The sequence below is a fragment of the Ambystoma mexicanum genome, chromosome 5p, assembly GCF_040938575.1.
Source record: "Ambystoma mexicanum isolate Mex_15411 chromosome 5p, UKY_AmexF1_1, whole genome shotgun sequence".
NCBI lineage: Eukaryota > Metazoa > Chordata > Amphibia > Caudata > Ambystomatidae > Ambystoma > Ambystoma mexicanum.
The window spans coordinates 1,061,580,212-1,061,596,165 of record NC_090930.1 but is presented as its reverse complement, the minus strand read 5'-3'; the positions used below and the strand labels follow the sequence as shown (position 1 = coordinate 1,061,596,165).

The following is a 15,954-nucleotide window of genomic DNA, read 5'->3' as shown; positions in this document are numbered from 1 at the left end:
GTAACTCCTGGTATGACTCGGATCTCGTCACCCTAAAACGCAAGTGCAGGGTGGCTGAGAGGAAATGGCGTGCTTCATGTTCATCCTCTGATAAACTGGCCTGCCGCCTCCTCCAAAGGCAATACCGTCTCTCCGTTCTCACCAAAAAGAGAGCCCTTATCCAAGCCTGCATCTCTGCGGCATCCAACAACTCGGCTGAACTCTTTAAAATCTGCAAGGAGCTTGCCAACCCTGCTGCAGTCTCTACCTCTCCTGTCCCCTCCCAGGCCCTCTGCACTGCACTGGCCTCTCACTTCATCTCAAAAACTCAGGACATCCTGTCCTCACTCTCCTCCTATCACCTCCCTCCCTCTCTTCCCGGCTCTTCCTCTGGCCCTTCTGCAGCCACCCCTCCTCCCTCCTTCTCTGCCTTTCCAATTTTTTCTGCTGACGAGGTTTCCAGACAAGTCCGATCTATGAAAGTCTCGTCTAAACAGGTTGACCCCTGTTCCTCCAAAACTATCAAGGACCACATTGACTCCCTGGCTCCTGCCCTGGCTGACTTTTACAACCACTCCTTCACCTCTGCAGTCTTCCCATCCCCCCTCAAGCACTCCCTTGTGCACCCTTTTCTCAAGAAACCCTCTTCCGACCCCTCCTGCCCGGCTAACTATCGCCCAATCTCCATCACTCCCTTCCTGGGCAAGCTCCTGGAGAAACTGGCCATCTCCCAGCTTAACCTCCATGCTGAAACTGTTGGTAGTCTCCATGACCATCAGTCTGGCTTCAGAGCGGCCAGAAGCACGGAAACTGCTCTTCTGAACATCCGTGAGGACCTGCTCTTGAACCTCGACTCCAACACTCCGTGTGTTCTCATTCTGCTCGCTCTCTCTTCTGCCTTTGACACTGTCAACAATGCCATCCTGCTCAACCGTCTCCGTGATAACCTGGGTATCACTGGTCAGGCTCTGGCGTGGCTGACCTCTTTCCTTTCCAATCGACCCTCCCAGGTCCAACTTGGGTCCTTCCTCTCTGACATCTTTTTCTCCACTTGTGGTGTTCCCCAGGGATCTAATCTCTCTCCCTGGCTGTTCAACCAGTATCTGGCACTCCTTGCCCACCGCATCGCCGCTCTCTGCCCCTACTTTCAGTGCTATGCGGACGACACCCAACTCATTTTCAGGCTACCCTCGGCCTCCTCTTCTCCTTCCCTCATCTCTGACTGTCTGTCTGCCATCCAGGAATGGTGTGCCGCCAATGACTTTGCCTTAATGCTAGTAAGACTGAGATTCTACTCATCGGCACACCCACTCCCTCCTTCCCTGTAGCTCTCTGGCCAGCCTCGCTTGGCCCTCCTCCTGCTCCTACCTGCAAGGCAAAAAACCTCGGGGTCATCTTCGACTCCACACTCTCCTTCTCTCCTCATATATCTGATGTCTCTAAGAAGTCACACTGCCAGCTGCACCTCCTCAGAGGTATTCTTCCCTTCCTCTCCTTCCCCCAGAAGCTCACTGTCTCCCGAGCCCTGGTTCTCTCAAAGCTGGACTACTGTAACAACCTCTATCTTAATCTGCCTGCCTCCACTCTCCGCCCCCTGCAACTCATCCAGAACAGAACTGCGAGACTTGTCCTTGGCCTCAAGCCCAGGGACCGTATCGCTCCAGGACTGAAATCTCTACACTGGCTCCCAGTGGCTGCGAGGATTAAGTTCAAAACCCTCTGCTTTGTCCACAAGGCCTTCTGGGGCCTGGGGCCCAAATACCTTCAACTCTCTCTTCCTAAATATCTTCCTTCCCGAGCCCTTCGCTCATCCATCTCCAACTCCCTCAGGGTCAGCCGCTTCTCGAAGCAACAAGCTGGGGGTAGATCTCTCGCCGTGGCAGGGGCCTCCCTCTGGAACAGCCTTCCTGCCTCCCTGAAACTTGAGGAGAACCATCTCCGGTTCAGGAAGCACCTCAAAACCTTCCTCTTTGCTTCTGCTTTCTCTCTCCCTCTCCCCTGCTAAATTCTCGACTGAATCTGCACCTAATCTGCAACTGGGCCACTCTCACCGACCTCGGTCCTGGGCCCAGCCACTCTCCTCTTGCACTGCCTCCCTGGCAACCCCTGCACTGAGGGACTGTTTCTGTATCCCTACAGCCCCCCCTTTCCCAGCACTTGTCTGCACTTACCTTGCACTTGCCACCAGCTGGCCCTATTTATTTACTTTATTCTACTTACTTGTACTGCACTTCCCCCTTCCCCTTCCCCTTGCACTTTTCTCTTCCCCCTCCCCCTGCACTTGCGCGGTCTGAATGACACCTGGCCTAGTAGGATCGTTGTCTGTCTTCCCCTTGTTCCCCCCTCCCTGCCTCGTCGCGCCTTGAAACACTTGTGTATAGGCGCGTTAAAAATGCCATATCATATCATATCATATTCAGAAGGTGCAAATGCAGAGAGAGAGAAGGGAGGAGGGAGTGGGGGTTAAGTGCAAGGTGCACCAAAGAGGGAAGTGCTAGCGAGTAAGCAGCTTTTAAGTGACTGGGTGAGAGTGGTCAGCTGCCAATAAATAAGTGCAGGCCTGTGGTGGCAAAGGCCAGAGGGTGCCAAGGCAAGTGCTAGGGGCATGCGGAGGCTGAAGGTGTTTGGGTATGGCAGGCCAAGACCCAAAAGGACAGATAAGGGCCCTGGTCACCAATCTCAGCAACTGTGGTGTTTAGCAGAGGAGGGAGGAAGGGAAGTAGGAGGTCAAAAGGAGGGTCTTGAGGGGCTTCTGGAATTTAAGGAGGTCCGGCTCAAGACGATGAGGCTGGGGAGGTTGTTGCATTGGAGGGAACCTACAGAGGAAAGAGATTGGCCACCAGCTGGCTGTTAAGTGAAGCGCTTGACACGCAGAGAGTTGGTGCCGGATGAACGTAAAGATCCGGAGGGAGAGTATTTAGTGAGAGCCAGTTGTAGAAGTCCCCAATCCAGACAGCCTTATGGATGATGCAGAGACCCTTCTCACACCTTCTCTTCAAAACTGGAACAACAGCTTGCCTCAACCTCCTAAATATTAGAAAAATCAGGCACCTTCTTCCTTTCAGCAGCACCAAGCATCTCTAACATTTCATTTCATTTCATAGCACTTTATTTCGACAAAATGAGTGTCATAAAAGCAACAATTACCACAACACATTAAAACAATGCACACAAGATGGATAAAATTTCATCATTACAAGGGAAGTAAAGATTTTTCACTAAAATTATTAATAAAGTAATAAAACAGTTCATAAAATATATAAACCCAACATCATTGTCCTTACACCAATATCTCTCTCGCTCTTAGTCTCCAAGCCCACACAAGATATTTAGAGGTGGCATACACTTCAAGGGCGTCACTAGCATTATAGCAGATTGTCACAGCCTCGTCCGTTGACTGGCAACCACGTGCCCGGAATGAGTACTTTAGGTAACGTTGTCTCACTGACATTGTCACTGAGCATATCAGCATAGAGTGTACCCTATTTTCATTCGTGTTACCACACAACGGACACATCGCAGATACATTGTTGTTCCATTTGTGGTGAAGACTTGCAGTTGGAAAAATCCCTATATGCAACGTAATGAACAGGGATCTTTCATGTTTGGGATTTACATAATGCAGGTACTCTTCGTAGCTCTCTGTTACCTTTCTACTGCAGTACTGTGCCGAGGCCGTAGAGCCTGAAGCCCTGGTGCTGCTGTCCTGCAAGGCATTGTCCAAGGCTGCCGCCTTAATCACTGCCTTGGATGCATTGGATAGGATACTTGGATTAAGCCAATACTCCCCAAGGCCTAGGTCGCTCAACATTTCTTTGACATGCCTAACCCACGGTAAGCAGAGGACCCCTCCTTGATTTATTACATCCATCAGGGCACCTTTGTACTGTGATAAGGTACAATTCGATCAAAGCCAAACCCAATAGTAGACAGGCTGTACCCGACAAATGTATACAATACTCTGCATCCCTGTTTCCAGGAATACAGATAAGTTGGGTGCAGAGGATGGTAGCCCCAGTATATTCTTAAGATACTTGTTTTCAACCATAGCTAGGGAACTAATACCTTCCTGTCCCCATAACTCCGCCCCATAAATTTGAGCTGTCGCACTTGTGCCATATAGGCCTCCAGTGAAACACAGACTACACCATTTCCCTGTTCCCTGGTAAACCTTGCAAGGGCACCAATGTACCTGGCCAATGTTACCCTTGCTTTGTCTAGGTGCTTATCCCATCTGCATGATGACATTACCCTTACCCCCAGGTAGTTATAAGAGGCGACCTATTCAATGGGACCATGCCCTAGTGCCAAACCTAACCCTCTCTGCTTGCTCCTGGTGTTAAAAACCATTGTTTTTGTTTTTGCAGCATTGAGGGCCAAGCCATTATCCTTACAGAACTCCACAAAGATCCCTAATTGGGTGTGCATGGCAGTTGGTGTTAGTGACAATAATACTGTGGTATCAGCAAACAAAAGGGCCGGATTCTTATCACCAGCTAGCATTGGAGCATCTGAGTCATAGATCAAGATCTCATCCAGTATGCCATTGATAAATAGGCAAAATACCTTAGGGGCCACTTAGTACTCCCGTGGTGTACCCCTTTCTGTATATTACTAAACTGGAAGTGCTTGCATCTAGTCCCAAGTGGACCACAGCCTGGTTTCCTGATTATAAATTCTGTATAGCCCTCAAAAGGTGAACCAGGATGTTTAACCCTCGTAAGACCTCCCACAGTCTGCACCTTGGCACAGTGTGAAATGCTGTCCTCGGGTCAACGTAAATCTCATAGACACGCATTTTCCTGAGGACACCATACTTACTACAGACCAGTCTCAGCCGTAGGCTCTGGTCGACTGTACTCAGTCCCCCACAGAACCATGCTTGCTGATGAATTATGGGGCGTAATTGGCAGCTGACTCTTGGGTTCCCTTTTTTGAAGTTTTAACTATTTGAGCTCCAGTCCAGGATGCAGGGACCACATCATGATTCAGGGCTGCATTCAATAAATTGGTCAGATACGGAATCCATATGGCTGGCTCTGTGGCATACAGATCTATTGGGACCCTATCTGGGCACGGGGCATTCCACAATTTTTAGCTTAATAGTGCTTTAGCTACCTCCTCACTAGTAACAACTAGTGCTCTTTGCCCATTATGGTCAAATCCCCAGCACAGCTTACGTGCACTTATAAATGTCCAATGTTGGCTGTCCTTAATCTATGTATATACACTTATGTATTGTCCCTGATGACTGTTCCATTTATCCACAACCTGGTCAGAATGTCCCTCAAACTCACCCCATTGTAAGAAGCTCACTGCTTCCCATCAAATCTGATTTCTTATCTATTGTACATTCTTTTGTGATCAAAAGAGCATTGTTCCTCCTGTTTTGTTTTGTGTGAAACCTCCTGTTTTGTTTAGCGGTTGAGGGTGAGTATGCACAATATTGAGTTTTTAGTAGGAGTATTTGACAGTTGCATCAAATTAGGCTAGGTTCAGTACTGTGGCCACATTCAGAGTTGGCCAACTTGATGCATCTCAGGTTCGCTGTTAGTTTCAGGAGGTCCCTTTTCGTGTACTTTACTTGTTATGCAGTGGGTGAATTTTGTCGCTCAGATGTTTTCTTCAGCTTGGGTGTTTAAGAGCCAGGTTTTTAACTGCTTGTTGAATTTAGGTGGTCCTCTGTTGCGCGTATTTCCTTTGGGACGGAGTTCTAGAATTTTACGCCTACACAGGAGAATGATGATCCTCCAGGTTTCTGTTTTGAGTATTGTTTTGGTTCGAGGTGGATGTCATTGCTGGATCTAATCGTTCATCGTGGTTTGTGGATGACGATTTTCTCCTGCATAAATTCTGCACCTTGGCTTTGGATTGCTCTGTGTGTTATGCAGAGTGTTTTGAAGGTGATTTGCTTTTTGACTGGCAGCCAATGTAGCGCCCTCAGCGCTGGTGTGATGTGGTCTCTTCAGTGAGTTTAAGGAGAAGCCTTGCAGCCGTGTTCTGTATATGGTGAAGTTTCCTGAACAGGTATTCTGGAATCCTGAGGTAGATGCTTTTGGCGCAATCTATTCGTGACATGATGAGAGAGATGATGGCGAGTGTTCTGTGTGTGAAGGAGAAGAAGGGAAGTATCTTTTTCATTGTGTGCAGATAGATGAAGCATTTCTTAATTATCTCATTGACTTGTTGCTCAAGTATTAGCTCATAGTCCATTAGATTTCCAAGACTTTTGAACACTTTGGATGGCTCTGGTGGGTGTCCCAGTTCGGTGAGCCATGGGATGTGGTGGTTGTTCGCCCGGTTATTCATTGTAATCATGATTTCCATTTTGTTTGGGTTGAGTTTAAGGTTGTTGGTGCTCATCCATTGGTTTAGTTCTTTTAGATAGGCGGTTATTGTGGGGTTCTCTTCTTCACTTGAGCTGATTTTGTAAATGATTTGGGTGTCGTCTGCATAGTTGTAGTAGGCGAGGCTGTGTTTTTTGATGAGGAAGATTAGGGGTGTCATCTAAATTTTTAATAGAAATAGGGACAGCGATGAGCCCTGTAGGAATGTTGTATTCCGAGATGTAGATTTGAATGGTAAACAAACAGGGATGCCCTATGTGCTGAAAAACTCAATAAATGTATTTCAGAAACTGCATGCTGATGACCAGAGATTGTATTCTTGTTAAAATTCTATCAGTTTATTCTATTACCATATCAATATATAGAAATATATAAATACGGGGGGCGTGGCTTAGAGCCGACGGGATGCAGTCGCTCCTCTAAAGCCGCCCGTGGACGGCCCGCTGCTTCAGCTAAAATTGCACGGTTCCTGTGGCCTATACGATCCATCGACACCAGCTATGTGGATCGGAACCGATGGGGCACTAGCGGCTCAGAGATGAAAGCTGGGAGAGGGAGCACCTTGTCTGTACTCGTCGCCTGAATCCCGGTCCCCCCCTCTGCGGCTCGGAGAATCCAAGATGGCGGGCGCACGTATGATGGCGGCCACAGTCAGGAGTAGGAGGCGATCCTCCCCGTAGCACTCGAGCCGGAGGGGCCGGACGGACATCCGGATATCCATACGAACGGGGACTATTTCCATCGGCCGACGAGGGCCCCCCCTGGAACCGGCAAGGCACCCCGCATACATCGGCCCCGTTCTGTGCACCCTCTGGGCACCCCGGCCCCCGCCGCCCTACAGCTACACATCCAGCGGACGGAGATCTACGCGGCTGCGTTAGTGGCCCACCTGGATGCTCGGTGGGGCCTACCTTCCAGCTCATGGACACAAGTAACAGCCCTAGAGGCGATTCAATCCCTGGAGTGAAGATGAGAGACCCTCCCCCCAACGGTTGGAGTCGGGAGCCTCCAGCGGCAGCCCCTTTAGAGATTTAAGGTAGGCCTTGCTTGCATGTGCTTCTCGCTGTGCTCTTCCTGGGGCGCCCCAGCCCACGGTCCTGCTCCTCCTCACCACTACATCGCTCCCGGCGGCCATTGTCCTGCCTCTAACATCTAGCACGATGTCCAAGCAACAAAAGACCACCAAGTCTTCGGACATAGCAACTCTGCTGACCGCTTCCGACAAAGCTAAAAAAACAAGATTCCAGCTCCTCTATCTCACGGGAATCCCTAGATAACAAGGGACCTTTGGCGACCAAAGAAGATATTTGTGAATTCATGGCGGATATCAAATCAGAATTCCGCTCTTGCATGGCGGAACTCACAACTAAACTGGAAAGCACAGACAAAAAGGTCTCGGAGGTTCAACAAAGAGTAGGAGTTGCTGAGGATCATATCCAAGATCATGCCTCCGTGCTAACGGAGGTCTAACTCTCAATCGGAATATTGCAGGACAGGTGCGACATCCTGGAATATAAGCAAGAAGACCTCAAAAATAGGGCCCGGTGCAACAACCTCCGCATTCGGGGGGTTCCCACCTCGATTCCAGACAAGGGGTTAGCTGAATATGTGGGCCTCTTTTTCCAATCTCTTCTCCCCGACCTCGAAGATTCACTGCTTCTCCTAGATCGCACCCACATGCTGAACCCCCGACGCGGAGTGGAATCGGATGGCCCCGCCGACGTCATTACTAGGGTGCACTTCTTTACTACGAAGGAAGCCATCTCGGCAATAAGCCGCTCCAAAGACGAAATCACATTTCAAGTGACTTCCCTCCCGATCTTCCAGGACCTTTCTCCGCTTACTCTTCAAAAGAGGCGAGCCCTTTGCCCTTTAACCGCCCTTCTTCAGACTCAAAAAATCCGCTACAGATGGCTCTTTCCCACAGCTTTGCAATTTTCCTACAAGGGCTCGCTCAGGAAAATTAGCCACCTGGAAGATGCTACCGACATCCTACGTCCAGATGCTTCCAAACCCTCATCTCTCCCGCCCTCCGAAGCAGCGGCTGCCTCAAACCTGGTGGCCTCCCCTAATTCCACACAAGACTCTTGGTTGAGGGTTCCCAGATTTCGAAAGAGGAAATAGCCAGACACGACCCCATGATGGAGCTTCCACCTCGATCCCGGCTCACATCCCGGGACCATGATCCGATCTGCACCCTCAGGAACACAGATAAGCTTTATTCCTTAAGCAGCGGCCACTATTCCACGGCCCATGACCGGTTCCAAGGCACAATCCATCTACGAGTCCTTGGAACAAACCACTAAGATTACTCATAAGGTTAGCCATGTTGCCTACACACTGTTCGATGGCCCTGTTGGCCAAGGGAGGCATTAGACTCACAAAAGGTCAGCCACCCTCAGTTAAAACTCGGTCCTCCCGTTGGCGGCCCGAGAAAAAACCCCACAGGCAGGTTGGGGAATGGCTACACACTCCGCGACATGATGGCTGATTCCTCTACATCTCCCCCTCTCCCCCAGGACTCGTCACCCTCCCCGGACCTGGCCCCGGAACACCGAACTCTAAGGTTCGTCTCCCCGAATGTCAAGGGACTAAATTCACCTGCCAAACGCAAGTCTATCCTACAGAAGCTTCAGAACGACGGTGCAGATGTGGCTATGCTACAAGAAACCCATCTGCTGCCGGCAGACCACAGCCGCCTGCGCTCCTGAGACATCCTGAAGCAACTTCTTGCGTCTGGGAACTCCAAGAGGGGTGGCAATGCTATCCTATTCGGGAGGGGCCTGAACCCTCAGATTCTGGACTCTATAAACTGCCCAGAGGGCCGGTACATGGCAGTGAAATGCCTATTACTGGGACTACTTTATTCTATGATCTCTGTATATGCACCCAACTCAGGCCAGGCGCTGTTCTATGAATCCCTGAGTACAACCCTCTCCCCGTTTTTGGAAGGCCAGATAGTGATTGGAGGGGACTTCAATGGGTTCCCGGACCCCTCGAAAGACAAGTCACACCCACCCAGTGCTGGAGACCTCACCATAGCCCTGGCTCTCCTACACCTATTTAGAACCTTGGGGATGGTGGACTCATGGAGAGTACTCCACCCATCCGAAAGAGACTTTTCCTTTCATTCTTATGTCCACCGAACTTCCTCTAGTGTCCCCACAAATCTTTACGTTTACTAACAATGTAACAATTGGCTCCAGAATCTTGTCTGATCATGTGCCGGTGACCCTAGAAATCCAAGTGCAGGAACCAGCTAACCCCCAACAGCGCAGATGGACTCTATATGATCCGATTCTCAACGAGATGCCACTCAGGGATGCAATCGCAACCACGATCACCAACTTCTTTAAGGAGAACCCCAGAGAAGACACCTCTACCGCCAACACTTGGGACACAATGAAGGCAGTAGTGCGGGGTGAACTGATTGCGCAAGGAGCGGCCTATTATAGACACAAGCGTCAGACTCGCCAGGGCCTTGAGGAGGATCTTAAAAATGCAGAAAGGACTCATAAGGAGAAGGGCTGGACCCCTAAAACCCAGCGAGCCATCCGGATAGCACAGAAAAAGATTGAGGCCCTCTACGCTGAACAAACTGCCCACCAACTGGCAAAAGCAAAACAGTTTTATTATGCTAAAAACAACAAAGCAAATAAGCTACTAGTGGCCAAACTTGCCAAGGCGAAGAGGAACAATACAATTGTGGGCCTGCGGGACCAACGAGGCAAGGTCCATTATGCTGACCAGGACAAACTGCAGCTTGCTGCGGCCCGCCTGACTCAGGTGATGACCGCTCCAGCACGGGACGAGGAGGAACAGGAGGAATACTTACGGGGTGCAGCGCTTCCCCGGCTAAAGGGGACAGCCTGTGACACTCTGGAGGCGCCGATCACTGAAGAATAAGTGGACGAGGCAATAAAAGCTCTTAAATCCCGAGCCCCTGGCCCTGATGGCTATACAACCAGGTTCTACAAGATTTTCAAACCCCAACTATTAGCACCTTTGGTACAGTTGTTTAATTTGTTCAGGACCACGGGCACTGTAACCCCGTCCATGCAGGAGTCAATTACGGTCCTATTGCCTAAACCTGGGGGCGATCCGAAGAACCCTGCTTCATATAGACCCATCGCCCTGCTCAACATAGATGCCAATATTTACTCTAAAATCCTGGCGTCCAGTCTGTCTCTATTTGTGCCGGAGATAATCAGTGCGGATCAGAGTGGCTTCCTCAGACACCGCTCCACGGCCGGCAACATTCGTAGAGCCTTGGATCTGGTGGAACTCGCCTGCCGGGATTCCCGGGAGTTGGTGCTTTTGGCCCTGGACGCGACCAAGGCGTTTGACAAAGTGGATTGGACTTTCATGAGGCTCCCCCTGGAGGCTTTTGGATTTGGCCCGGAGTTCTGCACCATGACGCTGGCAAATTACAAAGCCCCCAAAACCCTTCTTAGAGTCAACGGCACCCTCTCCTCTCCCATCAACCTAACTTGCGGAACCCGACAAGGATGCCCGCTGTCGCTGCTTCTCTTTGCTTTAATTATGGAACCGTTTGCCCAGCGGATCAGGTTGAATCCTGCAGTCGAAAACTTTCAATCAGGTCCGGCGCACCACAAGCTGGCCCTCTATGCAGATGATGTCCTCCTGACTATCACGAAACCCCACTCCTCCCTCCCTCAAGCTCTGGCTGAGATAACGAGCTATGGCAGGGTCACAGGCTTCACAGTCAACTACCAGAAATCAGTCGCCATGGGAGTGGGCTTGACCCGAGATGCCTGAGAAGCCCTGGTTCCGCTGTGCCCAATACAATGGTCGACCAAAGGAATTAGCTACTTGGGAGTTCAGATCTCGGCCAGTCCAAGCGAGACTTATCGGGCTAATTTTCCCCATTATTTTCAAACCTGGAGGCAGATTTGAGACGCTGGGCGACACAGGAGATATCGCTGATGGGCCGTATTACAGCCTGTAAAATGAACTTACTACCGAGATTTCTGTATGCATGCTCCACACTCCCGGTGCCGGTCCCGGCGCCAGCCCTTCAACGATTACAGAAGAAAATGCTGCAGTTTATTTGGAGGGGGAAAAAGCCCAGGATCCCTAAATCCACGATGCTGGGCAACGCGAAATTGGGTGGGCTCGGGGTCCCTGATTTGCAAAAATACCAAATGGCGGCTCACCTATCTTGTATCCAATCATGGCAAGTCCTCACCAACCGCCCCAGATGGGTAGACCTCGAACAAGCATAGTTGCCCCTCCCGCTACGCTTTCTCCCACATGCTCCCCCTCCGGAACGGCGACAGTGGCGGAATCTCCTGGCATCCACCAAACACACCATTTCGGTGTGGGACAAGGCGCTGAGACAGAAGAGGATCCCGACAGGGCTCAGCCCCCTCTCCCCAGTGTTCATGAACCCAACCTTCTCTCCTGTTCTGACTCCCCGGAATTTTAAGGCCTGGATTGCAGGAGGCCTAGAAACCCTGGGTCAACTTTTTGAAGGGGACCAGCCCTGCACCTTTGAGCGATGCAAGGAACTCTTTGGGATCCAGGAACGAGAGAGGTTCACATATACCCAGCTATGCCACTGGTGCACTCATCCATAGACTCGCCAGGCGGCTACTCGTCCCCCCACAGCCATCAAATTGACCCTTAGGGAGCTCCCAAACCGAGGAAGAATCTCCACTCTATACAAGCGCCTCCAAATGGACTTCCTAACCTCCAAGACCCGGTAAATGGCCCTATGGAAGGCGGACCTGGGCCATCCGATTGAAGACCAACAGTGGGTTGACATCTGGTCCTGGGCTCACACCTCCTCATCATGCATCACGAATAGAGAGTGCGCCTACAAGATCCTCCTCCGGTGGTACTACCCTCCCCTAAGACTCCATCACATGAACTCCACGATCAACCCTCAATGCTGGAGGCAGTGCGGCCAAATAGGCTCCTTCTTTTACATGTGGTGGTCCTGCCCCAAGGCCCAAGCCTTTTGGAAACAATGCCTGGCAACGATAGCGGACATCACTCAGGTGCGACTGTCCTTGGCCCCCGAACCTATCCTCCTTGGAGCACCGATCCCCGGGATCTACCCCAGGTCTGGCCCCAAGGCCAAATTATTGTCACAATGCCTACTTGCGGGTAGGAACGTGATAGCCCGCACCTGGAAACGACGGAAGGCCCTCTCATGCCTTTCTGGTGGATAAAAGTCTGGGACATCCTGATCGCCGAGAAGGTGACGGCTGCCGGAGCAGGCACCTTGCATCGCTTTTGCAACATCTGGGGTCCGGTATTGGAGTTTGACCAAAGGTTTCCAGCCCTGACTTTCAAGCCCCAACTGGCCAGGAGAACTATTCGGGATGGAGACCCCCTACAGTGAAGTGAAGAAGGAAAGACCCCCTACAGTGAAGTGAAGAAGGAACTTGAGACCGAAGGGTGGGGTGGGAGGAGCGTCAAATGGTATTACTGTATGCTACATGTCGCAAGTGATTAAGCTTTGTATCGCCATAACCTGCCTGTTTAAAATAAACACATTTAAAAACTATTAAGAAATATATAAATACATAATTTCTCAACATACCAAAACAGTTCATTTCCAATAGACATATATTTAGAAAAATGATTTTTTGTGCAAAGAGCGCATTTTTGTAAACATTTCTCAAATACGTATATTACTAATACACATTACAATAACACCATTCATTTTTCTCAACCAAATCCAATTTAGTAAAAAAAATCTAAATCGCATTTGCAGTAGTAATGTTCCTGCTTTGAAAGTCCACCATTATATATCAACTACAAGTATCAGAGATTATTCTAACAATATTTCTCTCAACATTGGATTTCCTTTTGTATAGTTTCGACTTGACATCAAATGGCCAGTATGTTCATAACCATTGGTCAACGTCTTCTTCAGGATTAGTAGACTTATTCAAAGGCTTTATCAATGCTTTAAAAGTCATTTTTAAATTCTCTTTTGCTTTTAGCAAACAGATTCATTCAATTCTGCTGGTTTCCCACTGCGTCATCTCGCTAGCTTCAATAAGAAATTTGAGATTTTCTATTTCCATTTCAGGTAATTTCAAATCCTTCAATCGCCTAACGGGCTTAACACACGTTTTTCCCGCTGTGTAGATCATGGTGATTAATCCATCAGTCATAAACATGGTAATTTGCTTCAGATTTATCTCTTCATCTGCCCAACAGCGTCACACCACTTAGGGAGATTAACACCCCCGCGTTCCGACCTAGAAAGTAGTTTTCAGAATGATCTCTTCATGTGCCCCGCGGCATCGCAACGTTCAGAAGGAGCAAGCCCCACGCGTTCCAGCCTATACACAAATGGCAGTCACTGCATGGTAGAGTAAAACTGCAGCAGATTAGAATGGTCCTAGCCATTTTTTTCTGTTCTTTTTTGTCAGGAATATGTTTAGCCAAAGAAGGGCTCTGTTGCTGATCCCTATGTCTTCTAGTCTTTTGATGAGGGTGTCGTGGTTGACCATGTCAAAGGCTGTAGAAAGATCGAGTAGTATTAATGCTGAATTTGTGTTGGAGTCTGTGTTGGTTTTTAGATCATCCCATACAGATAACAGTGTGGTCTCCTTTCCTTTCATGGGTCTGAAGCCTACTTGTGCTTGATCTAGTAGCTGGTTGTTTTCAACGTATTCCGAGATGTGTTTATATACAACGTTTTCTAGTAGCTTTGCCAGGTATACAATGTTTGAGATAAGTCTGTAGTTGGAGAGGTCTTCCATGCTACCCGTTGTATCTTAAAGGAACGGTTTGATGTAGGCTGATTTGAAGGCTTGTGGCCCTGTTCCAGTTGCTAGTGAGAGATCGAAGAGGCTGAGGTAGTATTCTGCTGGTGTTCTCTGTGTTAGGATGAATATGTTTATGTTGGCAGGGATCTGCTGGAGAACCTGCTCTGTTACTTTTGTTTACCAGACTGTTGAATTCATCTCTTGAGATTTGGGGGAGGAGGTTCAGTCTGGCATATGGTTCCGGTGTCGGCTGGTTGAGGTGGTGGGCAGTTGGGTAGTTTGGCCTACTTTTTATGATTTGCTGGATGCTGTTGATTTTGTTCTTAAACTGGTCAGTGAGATTGTCGCACAGTTGTTGTGTAGGGAATGGGCGTTGTTGCATCTGGTAGAGTTTCTCATCTTGTTTATGATGTTGAACAGTTCTTTCTGGGTGTTGCCTGCTTTTGCGATCCATTCGTTGTAGGGTTTCTTTTTTGCTTTGAGCGTTTCTGCTTTGTATAATCTACGTTCCTGCTTTGTATAATCTAATCTATCTTTGATATGTGATTTCTTTTGTCTTGTTCATAGCTCTTCCTACATTCTTGTTCTAGTTTACTGTTTGTTTTTCAAAGCTTTGAGGTGGGGTGTGAACCATTTTGCCACTGTTTTCTTTCTTGATGGGTTGAAAGGTTTTTCTGGTGTGATGTCATTTCCTGATCAAGGTGAGGATTGTTTCTGTTCTTTCTTCTATGCCAGTTCCATCTAGGGTGGTGATCAATGGTTTTGTGGCTCCCAGGTTCACTTTAAGGTCCATACTGTTGATGGATCACCAGTTTCTTTTCCGTATTGGAGGGCCATTAGGGAGGTCGATGGATGTTCTTGATGGTGCTTGGATCACAAAGGGTATAATGAGGTGGTCGCTCCAGACTATATGGATTTGGGCATTGTTGTGATTACATTTTTGTTGGCGAAGATTCCATCTAGAGTGTGTCCTGCTGTGTGCATCGCTCCTTTCACCATTTGTCGCAGTTGCATTGTCTCTAATTAGTTGGTTAGGGATTTGGTTGAACTTATGGTCTCTTCTTCGAACCAGATGTTGAAGTCATCAAGAATGACCAGGTGGTCGTGCTTGATGGCCATGTTAGTGACAGCTTCTACGAAAGTGTCTACAAACGTTGCATCATAGGTTGGTGGCCTGTAGATGAGTATACATGTTAGATTTGTTTGGGGGTCTGAGGCTAGGGGTAAGGCGAGGGATTTGCAGTTCGAGATGTTTAGTGGTTGGGTTGTTCTTACTTTTTAGAAGGTCCTTGTATGCCGCAATGCTATAAAAACCTGACGACTGTGAGCTTGGGCCACAATTGTTGGGCGAGGTATACTCCACCAGTTTCTCTGTCTATTTCTGCACTGCTATAGGGAAATAAAATCTGACTCCTTCTTTGCTGTGTGGTTTGTTCATTACATTTATTGCCAGTTGTCCGTAAAAAGAACAAACCAGCTGATGGGAAGTGAAGCAGTGGCAGCTTAGATTTATAGAAATCTGTGTTACCTACCTCTTTTTCCAAAGTTTCTTTTTGGTTGTTCAGGTCCTTTATTTTCCACATTAACTCACCAATATTTTCATTTTTGCAGCTTTCACTTGGGCGATTATTGGGTGAGTAACCAATGATGTCCTAAGAAAACACAGAAAGATTCAAGAAAATAAGACATTTTAATTACATATTGCCATTCCCTTATAGAGAGAATACCACAAAGCAGAGTAGGAAGGTGAATGTATTACCTCTGTAGCTTCACACTTACATTTCTAGCATTCAATATGGCATGTTACACACATTTTTGCAGGCAAAGGCTGCATGCACATAATACCCAAAATGATCATGACATGATCCATGATACAT

At 48.6% G+C, this 15,954-nt stretch overlaps 1 protein-coding gene across 1 annotated transcript in view; it reads right to left on the bottom strand.

The window, feature by feature from the left end:
* Positions 1 to 15,954, bottom strand: part of LOC138481743 (cancer-associated gene 1 protein homolog) — a 947,940-nt gene that overhangs the window by 366,655 nt on the left and 565,331 nt on the right. Inside the window, exon 9 of the mRNA XM_069613838.1 lies at positions 15,610 to 15,729. Coding sequence (XP_069469939.1) covers positions 15,610 to 15,729 — 120 coding nt within the window. The remainder of the gene's footprint in view (positions 1 to 15,609; positions 15,730 to 15,954) is intronic.